Source organism: Diceros bicornis, chromosome 20, assembly GCF_020826845.1.
Source record: "Diceros bicornis minor isolate mBicDic1 chromosome 20, mDicBic1.mat.cur, whole genome shotgun sequence".
NCBI lineage: Eukaryota > Metazoa > Chordata > Mammalia > Perissodactyla > Rhinocerotidae > Diceros > Diceros bicornis.
Window position 1 is genome coordinate 32,232,802 of NC_080759.1, and position 20,294 is coordinate 32,253,095.

The following is a 20,294-nucleotide window of genomic DNA, read 5'->3' on the forward strand; positions in this document are numbered from 1 at the left end:
CCTTGAAATTTTTAATGTTATTTAAAACGATTATACTCATAATTGCTTCTTTTAGGTGTATAAAAATGCAGTTAATTTCATTATAACGATCTTGTAACTGTGTGGAATGTTTTCATTAATTCTATTACCTTGTCTGCATCTTCCCTTAGATTTTCTATGAAAACAATCATATCATGTGAAAATGACACTTTTTGTTTCTTCCTTTTCAATAATCACATATATATTTTACGCCTATCTTCCTGTATTGACTAAGACACCCACTACTACACTAAATAAAAGTGGTGATTACAGGCATTCATGTCCTATCCTTGATTTCAAGTGGAATATTTCTAAATTTTCACTACTAGGTGATAGCCTTTATCAGGATAAGGCTGCACCAGTCTACTCTCATTCAGTGAATCGTTTATCAATCATGAATGGAAGCTGAATTATTTATTTGTTTGTTTATTTATTTTTGGTGAGGAAGATCAGCCCTGAGCTAACATCCATGCCAATCCTCCTTTTTTTGCCGAGGAAGACTGGCCCTGGGCTAACAACTGTGCCCATCTTCCTCCACTTTATATGGGATGCCGCCACAGCACGGCCTGACAAGCGGTGCACGGGTGCGTGCCCGGGATTTGAAGCTGGGCTGCCAGCAGCAGAGCACGCACACTTAACTGCTAAACCACAGGACCGGCCCGGAAGCTGAATTTTTTTGAATGCTCTGTTTCATCTGTTAAAGGGCTCACAGGATCCTCATCCTCTTTCTCTGAATTATATTAGTTGTCTAATACTCATCAATCCGTGTATTCATGATATATATCCAATTTTATCATACAGATTGATAACACCATATATTTGGTTTGGTAATATTTATTTAGAAACTTTGTTTCCATGTTCATAGATGAGAATTGGTTTATATTTTCCTTTCTCATACTTTCCTCACCTCACCTGACTTCAGTATCCAGATTATCTAACTCTATAGAATGAACTGCGAGAGTGCTGACGTTTTTCTTTTGTCCAGAATGTTTTAAAATTAGAATATCTCTTCCTTGAATGCTTGGTAGAACTTGCGGATAAAACTGTCTGAGCATGTTTTATCCCCTCCCCTCCTTTTAAGGAAGATAAATTAGAACTACTGAGGGAGGAATATGCATTTTAAATTATGATAGACATTGTCAAACTGCTCCCTAAAAAGGTTGTACCAATTTATATCTCTATGAAGACTGTAGGAAGTTCAAATTTCCCTGCACCCTTGTTGATACTAGGCATCATATAACCATAAAATGTTTACTAATCTGATATAAAATTTTATTTCATTTTGATTCTTATCTCTTTAACTGCGAGTCAGGTTGACCATATTTTCAAATACGTATTCCACTTTTCTTTTTCAGTAAATTGTTTGTTTACTTCTTTAGTCTATTTTTATATTATTCTTATCGATCTATATAAGATCTTGCAATATTAAAAATTGATACTTGGTAACAAATTTTGAAATGTTTTTTCCCTATATTTACTTGTCCTTATTTATGTTCTCTCCTCTTATACAGAAATTTATAATTAATTTTTTTCATTTCTGGAATCCAGGTTTTAAGTCTGCTTAGAAATAAGGCCTTCTCGACTCTAAGATTACCAAAAATTCACGTGTGTTTTCATCTTATAATTTTATGATTTAAAATACAAGCATGTAAACTGTTTATCTATCTAGAACATTTTTACTCTAGATGATCTAGAAATCCAACTAAAATTTCAAAATGCCTAGCCAATCAACCCAACATGACTTATTAAACAATCCATTTTTACATACTGATTTAAAAATGCCATCTTTAGAATGACAGAATTAGAAAATCACCATTTTCCAGTGTAAAAGCTGATGAAATAAGAATCATTATTGGATGCTAAATCCTTTAGGTAAAAGATTAATGGGAAACAGGATATTTACATGATCTCAAAGTATGACCCTACAGACTACTTACTAATTGCAAAGGAAAAAATATGTACTTTTACAAATAAGAGATGAAGTGGTCACCACCTAAACATCACTAATAATCAGAAGGCAGATCACATCATGTGCCTTCTGATGTGATGCCAAATAAAGTGCACAATATTACTTATCTAGTACTTTTGCCAAAAAATATTAACTAGAAAATAATAAAGCCTTTAAAGATAACTTCCAGTTGATAAGAAATATAGGGAATATATGAGCAAATTAAACAACACCATGAGGCAACACTCAAGTCTAGAATACGGGATTTTCTACAACAAAAGTAGGACAGACTCTTCAAAACAACAAAAATTACTGCCATGGGGACAAAAAGGTATGGGACTGTTTTAGAGTAAAAGAGACGAAAGAGATGTAAAAACCAAATGAAATAAACTAGATTAGAATCATGCTTTGAAAAGAAGAAAAAGGTTATGAAAGACATATTTGGGACAACTGGTGAAAACTGAATGTAGACTGGATATTAGATGATACTATAGAATTATTCTTAATTTTTTTAGGGGTGAATTATTACATTTGATGTTTATATAGGAGAACTTCCTTCTCAGCAGATGTATTTAAGGGCAAAGAGTCATGACGTCTGTTGGTGAAGGGGTTCACTGTGCCCATCTTTCAGCTTTTCTGTATGGTTAAAAACTTTATAATATAAAGTTGAAAAAAATGTTTTAAATATCACCTTTCACATACTCTAAATTCTGATATATATTTGCCTTATTTCTGGATTCTTTTCTGTCCCATTTACCTATCCATTTGTTCCTTACCACATTAAATTTTCTTATTTATAATAACTTTAATATCTGGGTGGGGCTAATCTGAGTAACATTTTCAGTTCCTCAAGTATCTTGAGTACTTCCAAGAAATAACTCATTACTGAACAGAACCTCAAACTGTATTTCTCTTTTTTGTGATTTCAACTTATTTTTTTGAAAAAGCTGGGTTTATCTTGTTAAAAAACAATAATAATATTTACAGCAAAACTTTATGTTCTGTCCTACACATATTTACGTATATGTGGACATTTCCATAAGACACAAACGTGTCCTTTTAACATTTTTCCTCTTATTAATTACATTTAAAATGTTCCTCATATCTTCGTGTGTCAGAGTATACTAACACTTGACAAGTATCAAGAGCCTACATATATATATAGACTTATGTTCAGCACTCAAACTAAATTCCATAATTTTGGAGGAGTCCCTTCCAAATGTATGATTTGCCTCCTAGTTTTTCTTTGATTTAGTGTAGGAAATAGTCTCAATCTAGTATTTCATCATTTAGCTTTGGGAAACCAGAAGTTGGCTGTTTGGATAGATGACTAAGCTAAAAGTTTATAAGTTAAAAAGTTTATAAATGAAGCAAGTTTTGAGTCTAGGCATAATAAAAAATAAGAATACACATAGGAATTAACGACCAACTGCAAACGTTAAAAATTTGCTGTTAATTATGGGGGACAAAAATATGTTTGTTATATTACCTTTTGCACTTTTTGTTTTAAAATTTCTCAAAAAAATACAAATAAATTTATAGTAAAAAATAAATAATTTAGTAGCCGTGACATACATCCCAAGGCAATATAATCTTAAAAAGACATCATATTATCAACATTTGACTTCAATCGAGAACTAGTAATCTCAGAAATTTTTGCATCTAAGATTATTCATTTTCCTCTACTAGTACTGTACCTATTTTATAGTAAATTTTTCACACTAAATATACTTTACCAATTAAAATGTAATTCTTCTTTGCCTTAGTGCTACTGTAAGAAGAAAGCCCAATTAAACAAGCAGTTTCTAATTTCATAACTATATATACTCAGTTGTATAATAACCTAATCCAAAGACTCAAATGGCACTATCCTTTTACCTCCCAAATGATCAATTTCCAGACGACACATGTAACGTTTTTAATGATTTCAGCCATATCTTAAAGAAATATTTACTGACAAATAAGTATACAGTGTAGTATTTTAGTTGGTGTTTTAAAAATTATAAAAAGAAAAAAGTGAATTTTCTTAGAATTACAGGCATTCTCTGTGAATAAACAACTTTCTTACCTTGCTGCATCTGTGGATGTGTTGTATAACTTGAAGGATGGGAATATGGCATGTATCCTGCAGGGCTTTGTGGGGCATATGGACTAGGCACTGGGCTATTTTGTTGTGGCATAAATCTGTTCCCAGAGCTTGTCTGTGGTGGCACAAACCGGCTAAAACCCAAATAAACAATGTCAGGAAATAAAACAAATACACTATTCCTTGAAATTGCACTGTCATAAAATTCTCCAAACTCTAATATGTACGAAATAAAATCTATGCAAACAGAGACATTTTGAAAAATAGCCATTTAACGTACAAAAATCACTCACAATTCACAATTTCGGAGTTACACTAAACAGTTTGTAAAAACTGAGGTAATTCATTTATTTTATTTACATAAAAGTATCCACCTGTTAAAGGTATATAAAGCCATACTCCTTAAATTCTACTCTATAAATTTTCTTATTTATCTCAAACACATAGGTTATTTTAACACATTCTTTTGTTTGTATGAAATTAAGTTACTAAGATAGTAGTTACTTCAATTATATTACAGCATTTCCACATGTAGCATTTGAAGGCAAATGTTCATGTGGGTTACTATTTAAGGCTAAACACTTCAACTTTTTAACTACATATAATTCACCATTACCTAATGTATGTATACACTGTATGTTCACAAGCATATTCACCACAGAAAACAATACTTAATAAAATGATATATATATTACCTGGAGGGGCTATGTGAGATAGTGGTTTGTTGATAATTGGAAGATGCAGGACTACTGTGCATGGAATTCTGAGAAAGTTTATATTGAGACATCATCATTCCTATACAACACACAAAAATGGTAAATGTTATTTTCTTTTAATGGAAAAGTGTCCTTTAAATGATTTAAATCAATTGTTCTTTCACAAACATTCAAAAATTCTTTCTGTTCTTTTCTTTTTTTGACCAATATGTTCATTTTGAAGAGCAAAATATAGAAACTGTAAATTTCAAGTACAACCAATTTTACCAAAACATTCTTTTACCATATAACTAATCCAAGACCAGAGATAAAGAGTTAATTTTTAAAAAAAATTTTTTTTAAATTTTACTTTTATACTTAATGTCCTATCATTTAGCCTTAGAATTGAAAAGAACTTTTAGAAGTCACTTTATCTAACCTCTGACCAAATACTACACACTTCCTTTGTGTAGTTTTTTTATTACATGGAATACTTTATTACATACATCTCCTGTCCTTAGGAGCTTAATTTTACAGTGCTATTTGTTTTATTATGATTCAGACCTAGGTTTTAAAGAGTATTTTATTTAGGGGCCAAAGTTTGAGCTGCTGCAATTTCCATCTAAAAGTCTTTTGATGCAAAATGTAATTTTCTTATTCTTTCTTCCACAATAATTCTTTGCCATACAGTAAGGATTAAATGAACATTTGATTAATGAATGAAAATGTGAGGATAGCTTTCAGATTCTCACATTTCTTTTCAAGCTAGACATTGTTCCTTCAATTGTTATACAAATAGCATTTTGTTATTCAGGAGATGCAAAAAAATTCAGTTTTTTAGACATTTTTAAATCAAAGATAAAATCTATGATTAACCCTGAACTTTCTTATGATATGTATAGCTAATCTTCTGGGGAGCTTCAAGCATCACATTAAATTCCCAAATTTCATTTTCTGCTGTTGATATGAAAAGTGCCTTTCACCAGAAACATTCAAACAGAAGCTATACGTTCAATTGTCAGGAATACTACAGAAGAGATTCTAGCTCTAAGACAGGGGTTGAATAAGATGAGGGCTCAAAATCACCTCAAAGTCTACCACTAATAGTGTGTTTTCTTTTGTATGTAGTCTAAATTTCAACTTCTGAGCTTTCTCTTCCAATTTAAATTCAATAAATCATATGTTCCATAGCTTAATAATTTAACTACTATAATTATTGTTGCTGGATTCTTTTTTGAGAGGGAGGGCAGTAGTTTATAAGAAAAAAAATTTTTTCGCCTGAATTAACAGTCACTACTGAGACAAGCTAGAATTACTAGGTTGAAAGCAATGGCTTTATAAATAAAAGGGGCAAATCAAATTCTAATAGTCCTTTCTGATTACCTCCAAGTCCCAAAGAACTATGAATAAAAGTGATTTGCATATTATTAAATTTTCTCCATGTGTGACTCACATTTACATTTAGCAATGAAGAATCACTCTTTTTAAATTTTAAAGCCAAGTATCACCAGCAAAATGCTTAGAAAAAAAAAATCACAACATGCAATTAATCAATTAATTTTTAAATGTTAGTTTATATTTTTAAAAAGTAGGATATGGAGAAATCAAACGTTTTGGACTAAAAAATAAGTATATGTAGTATAAAACACAAAATATGTGACTGACACGTGAATATGTACTCCAAAAGTTTTTTACTAGAGTGATTTACTACCAAATTAAATATTTAAAAATAGAAGCTACAAAATATAGTATAAATAGCCTCGGAAGACTTCCTTTATTCAATCTTATATTTACTCACATTATTCTATACTTAACGCTCCTATCCTATTAGTCTTTCTTCCAGACAATGATCTCTCCATATTTTCTTTCATTCCAACACTCTTCCAGAGCATGCATAATTCTAGCTTTCCTTTCATTATTCCTCTCTGTCTCCTACTACTGCAATCCAGCTTATTAGTTCTGGTGAAGATACTATTTTGTCCTGCATACCTGCCTTCAGTTTGCTGAAAGGTGAGTTGGGCATAGGTATTTCCACGGATTCACTTTGGGGAATGGACAGTAACTATGCGACTGCTTTAAACACAATTCACACACAAATATACAACATCAACAAAGTAATGCTATTAAAGAACAAAACTAGGAAATAGAATAGGGAGCTTCACAGAGGTACTGCCAATAAATTTGGCAATATTCTTGAATGCAATTAATCATTAACAGAGTTGGACCTTCTTGCGTTGTCTAAACTATTGCCTTCCGACTATTTTAATCTTGAGAGCCAAGTAAGTACTCGGGCTTGCCAGATTCAGTGAGCTTCAGACCAGAACAATGCTCCTAATTCAAAGGTTCTCCTTCACTACATAAAAATTATATCTGTCTTAGATATCATATTTTTATGATTTTTAGATACTTATAAATAGATTTTTTCCCTTAATACTTATTATAAACCTATTTTTCTGTTGCTAAGGCAACAGAACTGGTAAACCAATTACTACATAACCATGAATGTCATCACCATCAGTACTAAAACTAATACCTGGTATAATTATTCATACATGTACTGCAAGTTGAAAAGCTCTGCAAATATTATTATTATTTATCAAAAGACTTCTTTCATATCAATTCTATGATTTTCTAAACAAAAAAAATTTCTAAAGCTCTTTGAGTAAATGAATACATTCTGAAATATCTAACAAAAGACACTTTAAGCTCTGTCCAATTCCCAAGAAATTTAGTTACATATTAAACTGTAAGAATATTAACATCCATTTAATTTCCTTCTTGTTTTTGGCTTGATTCAAGGTATATGAAAAAATATACTATGAAATTCAATTATGAAGAACCTCACCACTTTGTACATATCTGTTCTGCATACTTTTCTCCCTGAAAACGTTAGGACTCCTTGACAGGACAGCCTGCAACAAGACTGGTATGTCGCCTTCTGGATCATCACTGCCAAGGTTATCTTTCAACTCTCTGACATTGAAAAAACAAATATCAAAAATTAAAACAGTGATTGATTAAGAATTCTCTATTCTACATTAGTTAGATAACAATTCACTAGTGAAATTCAGAAAACGCTGAGACAGTAAATCAAGAAGACTTATGGTATAAAAATAAATCACACAAGTATGTCTAACAATTTCATGGATTTTGAAGACGCTATTCCTAGAACAAATAGAATTATCAAAAATGACAGAGGGGAGTTCTTCTAAGGACAACTTTTTTTCCATTTTATTTTGAACAGAAAAAACAAGTCCAAAACACTATTTTATGGAACTCTATTTCAGAATGTTCACATTACTTTCAAAGTAGAAAATAGAGTCTACTCTAAACTCTTCAAAATAATGGAAGGGTACAGAGGTGATAATTATGCACAGAAGTTGATATTTGGGCTTGGAATATATTTTCTCCCTTACATCTGAATATAAGTGAATCTGCCTTTTTGAGAATGTCCTCTGAATGAAACAGAGTAGCCACACTGGTTAAGACAAGACCCAGAGGTTATGTAATTTTTCCATCTTACATTCTTTTCTCAAATAAACTCATCAGGGGGAAAAAAAAACCAAGCAAATGATTAAGGATAGTCACAATTTTCAATACACTTGAAAGTAAGTAGTAAAGTAAATTCACAACTATGGAAAATAAATGGTAAAATTAAATATAGGCAGGGGCCGGCCCAGTGGCGTAGTGGTTAAGTCTGCAGGCTCCGCTTCAGTGGCCTGGGGTTTGCAGGTTCGGAACCTGGGGCGCAGACCTATGCACCACTTATCAAGCCATGCTGTGGCGGTGTCCCGTATAAAGTAGAGGAAGATAGGCACAGATGTTAGCCCAGGGCCAGTCTTCCTCAGCAAAAAGAGGAGGACTGGCAACGGATGTTAGCTCAGGGCTAATCTTCCTTGGGGACAAAAAAAGCTAAATATAGGCAGTGTTTCTAATTTTACATTCTACAAGTCACTGTTCCACTCATTTAATCTAATAAGAAAGATTTATAAAGATGGTGTCCAATGACAAGATTCAATAAATTTCTGGGGGCAATCTTAAAGCAGCTCTCCATAAAATAAATCATAACTGTGTATGTGCTATTTTCTTTATCTCTTTAACTATTTGGTGAAAACTGTTGATTAAGCATGTACAGGTATAAGAAGTGATATAATATTTAGACATCATTGAATTTCTGGAGTGACAAAATATTAGTATTATACTTCCTTCTGATTTTAACCAATCATTTTTCAGTTTCTCCATCACAAAATTCATTCAGTAAATATTTCACCTTAGAGTCATCAGCTTTAAAAATGGCCCCAAAGTATGTACTGCATCTAATGGCAGAGACCTCTCCATGATAATGTGCTTTATCCTCATTTCCCTAAATAATGAATTTTTAAATTAAAAAAAAAAAAAAAGATACATGAGTACCACTGTGTAGTGGGATGTGAAGGGATAAGGGTAAAAGATTTAACTGTTCACACATTTTTATGTTGTTAAAATATTATAAGTATGTACTGCTTTTATACTAAAAAGTAAAATTTTAAAAGTATACTCATGCAAAAATTTTGTAAATAAGCTATATAATTTAAGTTTATATTATTTTTAAAAGCCCACTGTGTGAAAATACACACTTGTATGTTCAGATTGTATAATAAATCCTGGGAAAAATTAGTCCCAAATTCTGTAGTAGTCTTCCGTGGAGTTAGTCCTTGAGTTCTTGTTATACTTCTCATGAAAAGCATGTGAACATACTCCAAATAAAGCTAGCCACAGTCCCTAGTGCCCAGGAATTCTAACCATTCTAGCAACACCAGGAAAAAAGGAGATAGCTTCATAAACAATTTGAGACCTCTAAACAGATCCATCTTGATTCCAAGATTATTCCAAAAGAGTTGAAAAGATCTTCATAGAACTACATGGGTCAGAACTATTGTCTCAGAATAGCTAGGGCCTATTTAAATTTCATTAGTATCTCATCATAGTAAGGCTATATTCTTACTTGGATATTGATATATATTAAAAATAAACTATGTATCTAAGTTTTTTTGAAATAAAAACTAAAACCAGGAATACTGATTCTCTTAGTAAGATCAAAACTTTTCACTTTATTTTAGATTGTACTTACATGTGATCTGTTGATACCTGGTTGAGGCTATGGACAAGCTGTGAAACCAAATTATCATCCCTACAGGCCAAAAGGCAGTTCACCTCTTCTGCTATTCGTGCATTAAAGAGAAGGCTCTTTGTAGTTGTAGCAGGTAAAGGGGATGGTAGAGGCAGCTGGTTCAGGACTATTTGGAATAAAATCACACTATTAGAAATCGAGTGACTGTAAGAAGTCTCTTTAATGCTTACATATTTTCAGGATTAAAAATAAGTTACAAATATCAATGTGACAAATTATTAAAAGGTATTCCTCCTCTCCCTCAACAAACTTTGATCAACTCTACAAAACCCCCAAAACATCACTCGGACCATAATAAATTATACTACTCTCTAAGAATAAAACTCGGCTCCTTTATATTCGTGCTGATTTTTCGTATCTTAAATTTTTATTAATTTAATAAATGAGTAGCCAAAAAGGTAAGGTTAAAAACTTCCAAGAATTGAGAATACATTAACTAATCTCATTTATTTTTGCTTATAAGATTTATCAGAATCACTAGTACTCTCACATAAATAAAGTAACAATACCTAAAACTCTTTGCCAGATAGACAAGTAATATGTTTTTTAAAAGCTTAAGTATATATAAAAATTAATAGCTCATTTTAGCAAGAGAACATTCACAGAAGAGGATTCTGGAGGAAGAAGAATATCTAAAGAATTTTGCTATAAGCTATAAATTTCATCAATTTCTAAATAGTTCTCTGCTCCCTTCATTCTATTCTAACAGGAAACAAACGGACATAAATGTTTTACAGTGGTTTAAATTCAGCTATTTAATGTCTCTTCACATAATGGAAATTTGTTCATTTGTCTAAGTCTTTATTTTTGGCTTAATTTCTAATCACCTATACAGTATAAGTATCATGCTGCTCAGCCCCAGTGGGTAATAAATTTTTATTAATAAAAAAACAGGAAACAAATTATTACTTAATAAATAGGGTTTATTAAAAGACAAACTTAAAATATGAGGTATAGCTGAGATAAAGGGGAGGACAAAACAAAAAGAAATTCCTGATAGTATATCTGATTTTGCACTCCTATACATTATGAGTTTATGCCTTACCAACAACAAAGTGATAAAAACTAAAGACAGTTTCAAAAGTTTTCTCCTACCAGGTACTTGCTTGTTATCTCAGACTTCATAAACTAGTCATGTTAGTTTCCTACCTTTGAAGCTGTAGGTTGTTATCTATTTTACACCCACTAAAACCAGCTGGAAATTAACAACAACACAAAAACAGTATTTGGGGGACACAACAAATTAAAAACATTTCTTCAAGTTATTTTCTCACAGCTCCTTTATTAAAAGCCCTAAATCTTGCATAATGCTATACAAAGAAGAGTATGTCTCCTCACCTTCTACCTCTCCTCATATCTCTTTTTCCCCTTTATTTATTCAGGTAGGATGACATAGGGACTAACATTCTGGGTAACTTATTGCACCGTTACCCAGAGACTAAGAATTCAAATTGCCTACCAAAACAATGAGTACCTAAAAAATTGTGTTACACTAAGTAAATCTCAGAAGAATGACAATGTTCTTTAAACCTAAGTAAGAGTAAAATAGGCTGCTTGACATCTATGACAAACTCCAAGAGATTACTGAACATGATGTCCAAAATAAATACCACTATGATTAGATTAAGTCAGGCTATCAAATTTTCTTCTTTGAAGGGCAGTTTCAGTTACCATTTCTATAAATGCCTTTTATAAAGTCTTGATTAGTTCCTATACGCAAACCGATGCTTCATCAGTTTTGATTTTTCTTAACGCTTTGTCTCATTTTCTTTGGTCCTTACTTTTGCATTTATCCCTTTAATATGTAAGATCTTTAAACAAACACGTTACCATTTCTTAATGGGTCCTTAGGATGAAACAGAAATTAAAGTCTTACCTATTATTAGCTGACTACACTAATTTTCTTACATTCACATGTATGCCAATAAATCAAAGGAAATAATAAGGTTTGCCATTCAAAGTCTAAAATCTCAAAAATTTCCTGTTATTTATAACACTACAATTTTTGTTACAGTTTCTCTAAAGATTATTGTTAACACAGACTAAAACATAAATTAGATAAATTAACCAAACTTACGGTCTGTGAGACTAGCAATCCCCGCAAGAGTAGTGATGGGGACATGGGGCATATCCCCATTCATCCTGAAGTTCTGGAATGGTGTTGCCTATAAAAGTACTTAGTTCAGGTGCCAGCTGTCATTACTTTCCATTTCCCAAACACTGCAAGAAAAAACAGAAAATTATTTGTAAAAATATGTTAAATATATTACTATTAGGGAAATGCTTATAAAAAATAAAATTTTCTGCTTTTCTTGCTTGTTCAATGTATATAACAATAATAGCCACCATTCATATACTACTTAATGTATGTTAGGCACTGCAAAGTGCTTTGCATACATTAACTCATTTAGACCTCACAACAACCAAGTAAAGTAGGTACTATTATTTTCTGCATTTTACTGATGAGGAAATTAATTTACAGGGAGTTTAAAGTAACTTGCGGAGCAAAGATTAGAACCCAAGCAATCTGGCTCAAGAGTTTGTGTAACCAGTAGGCTGTATTACTAGACAGGGATACTCAATTTTGACAAGCACTATAATTCTTTTCCATATTATAAACACATTAAAATCTAGCTTCACCTTACCTTTCTAGCTATGTCTCTCAAGATTCTCTTACATAAACCATCTTCTCCAACCAAGCTGATCAGATTCTCTGGAATCCACCTTGTGTTTTCTCATTTCTATTTATTTCCTTATGTATCTCCCTACCTAGGCAGCCCATCTGTACTTTAATCCAAATCCTATAATTCTTCAAGATCTAGGGCAAGTTCCCACTACTTCATGAAACCTCACACAAATTCAGCCAAAAGCCATCCTACCTTAATCTACCCTAAACTTATAATATTTATGGCCTAACATTATTTTGTAAATAATTATATATTCCTTTGTGATATTTTTTGAAACTTGTCTTGTTTCATTCTTGTATAATTACTTAATGTTCATGTACTTACCTTGTCTTCCCAACTATCACTGCTTGCTTAATATTAATCAGTCACATAATCAATACACAGCCACATAAAGGACAGAGAAAGGCATGTGTTGTTAACATTTTAATGTTCCCGTACAATGACTTAAATATTCAGTTCTTATTATGATGTAATTCTGTGTGTGTGTGTGCGCGCGTATGTGTGTGTGTATACACATTCTGTAAAATTCCTGAACACCTTTTCCATTTTTCTGTTCAATGTCCCCAAATTTTTCTCATCTTAATTTCAACAAGTTGCTTTTGGAACATGTATCTTTCCTTTAACAGTACTTGTGTAAGAACTTTTTTTGAAGTATATAACACAACATTTTAATAATGTGCACCTTAATCAAAGATATGCCTTTTATTAAATAACTTTATAAAACTAATGAGCAAATAGAAGTCTACTCCACATCAACTATCTAAGACATAGTGCTAAAATAGAAAATTGAATTGTAATTTTCAGTTTAAACACTTTAAATGTTTCTTTTTTTGAGGTTGTAAACTTCAAAACAGTGAAATGGTATAGCACTAATAACTCCCCTTATACATCTTAATGTAACTTTGCAAATAAGTTTTTTTTAAAGATAGAAGTATACAGGTAGTTAAAATTAAGAATTTTCTTTTTCCTCAAACACTTTTATTATAAATATATGATATATTGACAAAAGTTCATAAAATATGTATGGTTTAACAGAGTTATAAAGTAAGCATCCATAGAATCAACATCGAGAAGGCTAGCACTCTAGTTCCTTCCAGAGGCAACAACTATCCTGTCTTTTTGGTAATCACGTGTTGTTTTTTCTTTTTCCTTTACAGTTTAATAATCTTTATATGTACATTCTTTTCTAGTTGCCGGTCAAGGAAAAAATACTGCTTTCCTTTGATGAATGACTGACTTATAATCTGCTAGTAGAAGCCCACTGAAAGGAAACGGCACAGAAAATAGAACAGGAAAGATACAATTCTATTTGCTGTCCCATATTTATCCTTTTGCTACACTGTGGACTTTACTCTGTGAAGTTATTAATTTGATTCTTCAACAATCACTAAAGAAACACTGCATATTTAGCAGTCATGTCAAGCACACACACAAAAAAAGAATTTAAAACCTGATAGAGGTCACCAAAATACAACGCATTTTTTCTAAGTTTAGGGCTGATAAGAAAGTTCCAATTTATGCTTAGTAATTGATGGAAAAAAATAGTTGCATACAAATTATGTACAGAACAGCACAGAAACACCTTGTTATTCATATACGATTCACTGTTGTACAAGTAAATTGCCATACTTAGTAGCAGATTAAGTAACAAGTGACCATGTTTAATTTTTTAATTCAGAGGATAGGAACCCATAAAGAACAATACGCTAGAGGCTTCTATTGTGGGCTACCAGACTTTATTCTATTTTCCTAAATCCCAGGTGAATAACAAGTAAAGGAGACCCAACCCTAGGCTGGAGTTTTTTAGTCTAAAAATGATGTACATAATTAGTTACCACATATGAATTAGAAGATTAACAAACCTAACGACAAGATTGTGCTTTTCTTAGTGATGTAACAAGGCATCTGAATATACTCTGATGTCAACTTAAAACTGGGAATAAGCAGGGAAGGAAGGGGAGCAACAATGCTTGTTTGGTTTAGTTTAAAGTGCTGTAAGTATGGATTGAGTAGATGACTTCTGACAAATATATTTACTCCTTACTGCTGAACTAAGCTGATTTCATTGGAATCCAAGATTTTGAAGAAGAGAAGAATTTGGTAGAAATGGACTTATAATTTTAGCTAAAGTCATATATTTTGATGAATATGAGTAATCTATGGAAATGTTGCTGGCTTATGCTGGAAGGTGACCAGAGTCCATCAAGAAACAGCATTGCTAGAATTCTAAAAGTGAATATACACACCCCTTCCCTGGCACTTCTGGCTCTGGAGTGGACAATGTTTGGTCTACCTGGCTCTGTGAAAGTACACTGTCTTTCATGAAACTGCTGAAACTGAAGCTGCAAGTCCTTATCTCTGGGGAACAATGTGTCCAGAATGAAATAGTAACCAAATGGGAAAGAAGATTATAATGAGTACTTTAGAACTGTTACTTAAGGCAGTGCTTTACTTAAAATCTGTGAATGGCAGCTGATTAGTGGATTATAAAATAAATTTAGTGGGTTGAGATCAACATTGAGAGGGATGGAGGCAATAGAAATATAAGGGTACATTGCACATGGCTTTGTGAGTCCAGGTAAAATGTCTTTCTAATTGTGGGTCACCAAGGCAAAGCAGTTTGAAAGTTGTTGATTTAAAGAAATGGAAGAGTGAAGAAAGTAGCCTACCTCCTAAGTGGTGATGAGAATGAAACAAAATGATGTAGGTAAATCACTTGACATACTACTTGGCACAATAGTCAGTGATCGAGAAAGTCAACAGTGTTACTGCTAACTGGAAAAAACACATTTAGGGGAACAGAGGAGAAATATAGGTGAATTAGGGAATGGGGGCTCTTTTCAATACAAATAATCCCTACTTATGAAATATCTAATAGAAATTATTATTTGAAATTCCAGTATATATTTCACCACAGTATTACAAATATATATAATGGTCCCAGGCATGCCCACCTATAATTACTTAAATGATAAGGTAGCTGAAATAAATACTGGCAATAAAAAGCAGAAAAAAAAAATCCAACTGTTGTAATACTAAAAATTAAATCAAACACAAAAAAATTGGGTGAGAAATTACTTATAAACTAATTTTAGAATGGTTTGCAGTTTAATTAAAATAATGCTTAACTAGTGGAAGTTATTATAGTAAATTCTCATTTCAGACCATTATAATGAGTCTAAAGGGAACTTCTAAGCACTTGCGAAGATTTTTAAAGACACTAGTGCTTTGTTCATTTAATTTTACTTCAAAATTTATGATTTCCTCATGCAAACAAAAGAAATGCAAACACAACAGTATTGGTAGAAGTTATAATAATAATATTCAAATTGGGATGGATTTGGAATAAATGGCACTCTCATAACCTGATGGTAGATAACTTTCTTGGACGGCCACTTGGTACTCACTGTACAGCCAAAAACTGTGTATAATCTTGTCTCAACAATTTCACTTCTTTAGTAGGAAAAACTGGTAGAAACGATAACTAACATTTATTTAGCACCTACTAAGTAGTAAAAACTGGTTATAAACACTTTAAATGTACTCTCATTTAATCCTTATATGACACAGAGGTACTAACATTTCAGTTTTATTTAATGAGGAAACTGATACAGAGAGGTTAAGTATCTTGCCTAAGGCCATACAGCAGGAGTCAAACTCAGGCTGTCTGGCACATGGACATTTTAACATAACATCTAAAACGTGTAACAATATTATTCATTTAACATTATTGGTACAATAAATGATGTTACATCCATGAAAGATTACTAGGCACCAATTAAAAATCATGTTGTACAATCAACACAGATGCGAGGAAAGGAAACAGTCACATTATACAGTCAAGGAAGAAAGAGAACAGACTGCCTGGATTTGAATCCAAGCTCCTTTACTTACTATGTAACCTTGGAAAAGTAACTGAATCTCTCTGTACCTCAGTTTCCTCATCTCTGAAACACACAGCAAGTAATATTACTACTTCTAATTTTGTTGGAAGGATGAAATGAGTTAATACATGTAACACAGTACTGTACTGGGCATATAGGAAGGGTTCAATAAATGTGAGCTGCTATTATATACTTTTCTGCATCTTGCTTTTGTCACATACATTATCTCAGAAATCTTTCATATATGCAGAAACTTTTCATTCTTTTTCTAATATTATGTTACAGCTTTACTAAAACATCAAATTTAAATGAATGTTATTCAGTAAACTATACCATGTAACTAAAAAGTAAGGTGACCATGACTTTATGGAATCAGACTCCTTACTGTATAACCACAACTAGAACTCAGTTCACATTTCTATGGTACCTCAAGTACTCTTTTATTTTACTCTTCATCTGGACTACAGAGCAGCAGAGATTTGAACAAAATCAGTCTTGGATAAAAGATTATAACAAATAAGTAAACACTCTGGTACTTTTTATATTAAGTTTATAATAACTTCTCTTCTCAAAACTGGCATAATAACATTTTAATAAATAAATCTTGTCAAGCACAAACTCTTTATTTCCTCTATTTCTGAATATATCAATGATGATGTAAATGTAAGATATCAATTTGGTAACTTTTCCCATAGCAACTGTTCAGTCTGCCTTAATTTAATAACTGAAATTCCTTTAAATTCTATTTTTGTATTGTTCTCCAGAAAAATCTGCTTCATCTTTTTTTTTTTTGACATAACTAAAGTATTTTCCTTTTACCTGATAATTAAAATAGTTTTAAAATGTCATATGAGGTTAGATCAATAGTTCATCCAACCCCATACAGGTACTTCTTGAGTTATAAATGATACCCAAAAGAACACACTACATTTCTATAGTATTTAGCCCTTCATGATGATGCATACAATAATATTTATTTTGTGTTACTGTGTCAGACACTATGCTAGGCAAGCAAAGTGCAGTGGTTAACAAGATGGAAACAGTCTCTACCCTTCGAAATTTGACTTTGGCCATGGGAATGTTCTAAAAGGGGGTTCATCTTCCAGGGGGAGAAAGGGAAAGAATCATTGAATTAAAACCTGAACCAATTTTACTGTCACTACTCCATATTTTAATCCCTTCACAATCTGCATCACACTTATTTAAGAAACAATGACAAAGATTCTTAAAATTCATGAAAAGATATACAAGATATATTGCTAACTGAAAATAATATCAATGTGTACATTTCAAGCCCATTTTCATTTAAAATACATTTTTATACAAACGATAGTCTAGGCATGAATAAAGGTTCTTTAAGGATATATTTTTAAACCATTAACAATGGTTAGGGAGACGTATTCTGGGATTCTGGGGATTTCCCATTATTGTAGTATTTATATCTGTATTGCTTGGGCTTTTTTTTTTTTTTCCTGAGGAAGATTGGCCCTGAACTAACACCTGCTGCCAATCTTCTCTTTTTGCTTGAGAAAGATTCACCTTGAGCTAACATCTGTGCCACTCTTCCTCTATTTTGTATGTGGGTTGCCACCACAGCATGGCTGACGAGTGGTGTAGGTCTGCGCCCAGGATCCGAACCCGCGAACCTGGGCTGCTGAAGCGGAGCACGCCAAACTTAACCACCAGGCCACGGAGCTGGCCCCTCTTTGGCATTTTTTAAACTATTAGGATAGTACTTTATGATTCAGAAAAACAATGATATAAAAATGAAAAACATTAAATGAGTCTTCTAATAGTTGCTGCTATACGTACATAGGTTTCTCTGGGATATTTAAATAATTATGTACAAAACCTATGTTAAGAATCTACTGTATGAAAGCACTCACTGTGGTAGGTGCTAAACACTAATAGAATATGCAGGATGCATTCATAAACACTTTGGCCTGAGCATAAGGCCAGAAAGGTGAACTGGAGTCTGCAAAGGAGTTTGTTATGAAATGTTGAACTTTCTTTTTCATATCCTTGATATTACTGAACTTAAGCTTTCAGTAAAACTAATGTAAAAGTGATAAGGAAGAAGGGGTGGTAGAGAGAGAGAATGGAGGCAGAAAGTTGTTGGAAGAATATCACAGTATTGACATGTGATGATGGTCTGATTTTGGACTCATTCAGATTAAAATGCCCATATCTAGTTGGAGACGTTTAAGGCAGGAAGTTGGAAATTCTGGAACTGACAAAAGTGGTCAGAACTACAGCTATAGATATGGAAGTGATCCACAGAGGACTGACAGCAGTTATTATAATAACAGATGAGATAGGCAAGAGACAAGGTAACATTGTAGGGGAAATTATTTTTAGCACTTCTTATATGCCAGACATTAATACATACCTTCCTTAATCATACTCAAGTCAGGGGATTGTGAAGATTATCTCTATTTCACAGATGCAAAAATGAAAGCGTAGAGCCTAAATGCTTGGTTTGTGGCTTCACAGATACCACACAGCATATCTGGGATCTGAACTCAAGTCTTTCTAACCAAATCTTACGTTCTCATGCATATCTGAAGGACATAAAACTGGGAAACATCTACATTGCGATGACAGAAAGATAAACCAATAAAAAGTAAAGGCAATTGTTCCTCAGAGAAGCTAAATGTTTGTTCAAGGTCTCACAGCTAGTAATTCACCTAGTCAAGACTAGAATACAAATGTTTGGATTTCTACTTAAGTATTCTTTACACCATGTTGTCATCTTGTGTGATTACAGTATTATTTTGAATAAATCAAATTTTATATATGCGTAATATTTAGCTAATTAACATTTTTCTTCCTTGCCAATGTTAATTTTTTTTCTTTCGGTGGGGAAGGATGGAGGGCTTAAAACTACATTTTTTATTGTCTCAGTTTATATTACATTTAACAGTATAAGCTGCCTCAAATACTTTGGGGAAATAGGTGGAATATAAATCCTAAATAGCTAGATAAGGAAGTAAATAATTAAATCTATGTTTTACTATTTGCTGTTTTAAATAGGTAAAACAGTGACTCCCTAGAGTGTGGCACCTCTCCAGCAGGATCCTTTGACTTTAGTCAAGCTACCTTCAGATCCCTCTTCACTGCCTACTAAGAACAATTTTTTTTTCACATTCTGTTTAAGACACTTCTAAAAGACCTTCATCAAATCCTAGCTCAAAACCAAACAGTTTTCAATCAGCTACACTGTGAAAAATCTCACTTCTTTATTCTGCTTTCCTATAGTTCCAAATTATTTCCATTAAATACGAAAAATGCAAAATAAAACAAAACTCTAAAGCTCTCTTTGGACACATGCTTTGCTTTTGGAACCCTGAGCTCCCTGTAGCCACCATGCTGGATACCAATAATGTGTGTTATATGTGTATGTGTTCCAATCATGTAGCTATATCAGAATATATATATGATATGTAATAGAAGGATATAGTTTCATTATTGAGTACTATTATGAAGAGAAAGAAAAGTCATCAATAAGTAAATTCGGTTGAGATTTAGGGTGTCTCAAAAGCAGTTTATAGATTGTGTGTATGTTCATTGAGAAGTAAAACAGTCAGTAAAACTTTATATATTTCTAAAATCAGTTTTCTTCCTTGTTCTTATCAATTTATTTCACATGGGTTTTTATATGAACCAACATTAACAAAAGTTTGTATCACTTTAAAGGGTCCCCAACAATTAAATTGATTTGCAGAGGCCTGCAGAGTAGTTACACAATGTTTAATCATAATAAAATATGCAAAAATACAAGCTGCATCAGGAAAAAATAATCCTGA

The 20,294-nt window shown here is 32.4% G+C and overlaps 1 protein-coding gene across 3 annotated transcripts in view; it reads right to left on the minus strand.

Moving 5' to 3' along the window:
- NIPBL (NIPBL cohesin loading factor) overlaps positions 1 to 20,294 on the minus strand; it is a 197,428-nt gene that overhangs the window by 105,101 nt on the left and 72,033 nt on the right. For all 3 annotated transcript variants that reach the window (XM_058564215.1, XM_058564214.1, XM_058564216.1), the window contains exons 2-6: positions 11,995 to 12,137; positions 9,858 to 10,023; positions 7,593 to 7,720; positions 4,748 to 4,847; positions 4,035 to 4,186 (exon numbers count right to left, since the gene is read on the minus strand). In XM_058564215.1, the coding sequence (XP_058420198.1) occupies positions 4,035 to 4,186; positions 4,748 to 4,847; positions 7,593 to 7,720; positions 9,858 to 10,023; positions 11,995 to 12,058 (610 nt within the window). In that variant the 5' untranslated portion in view covers positions 12,059 to 12,137. The remainder of the gene's footprint in view (positions 1 to 4,034; positions 4,187 to 4,747; positions 4,848 to 7,592; positions 7,721 to 9,857; positions 10,024 to 11,994; positions 12,138 to 20,294) is intronic.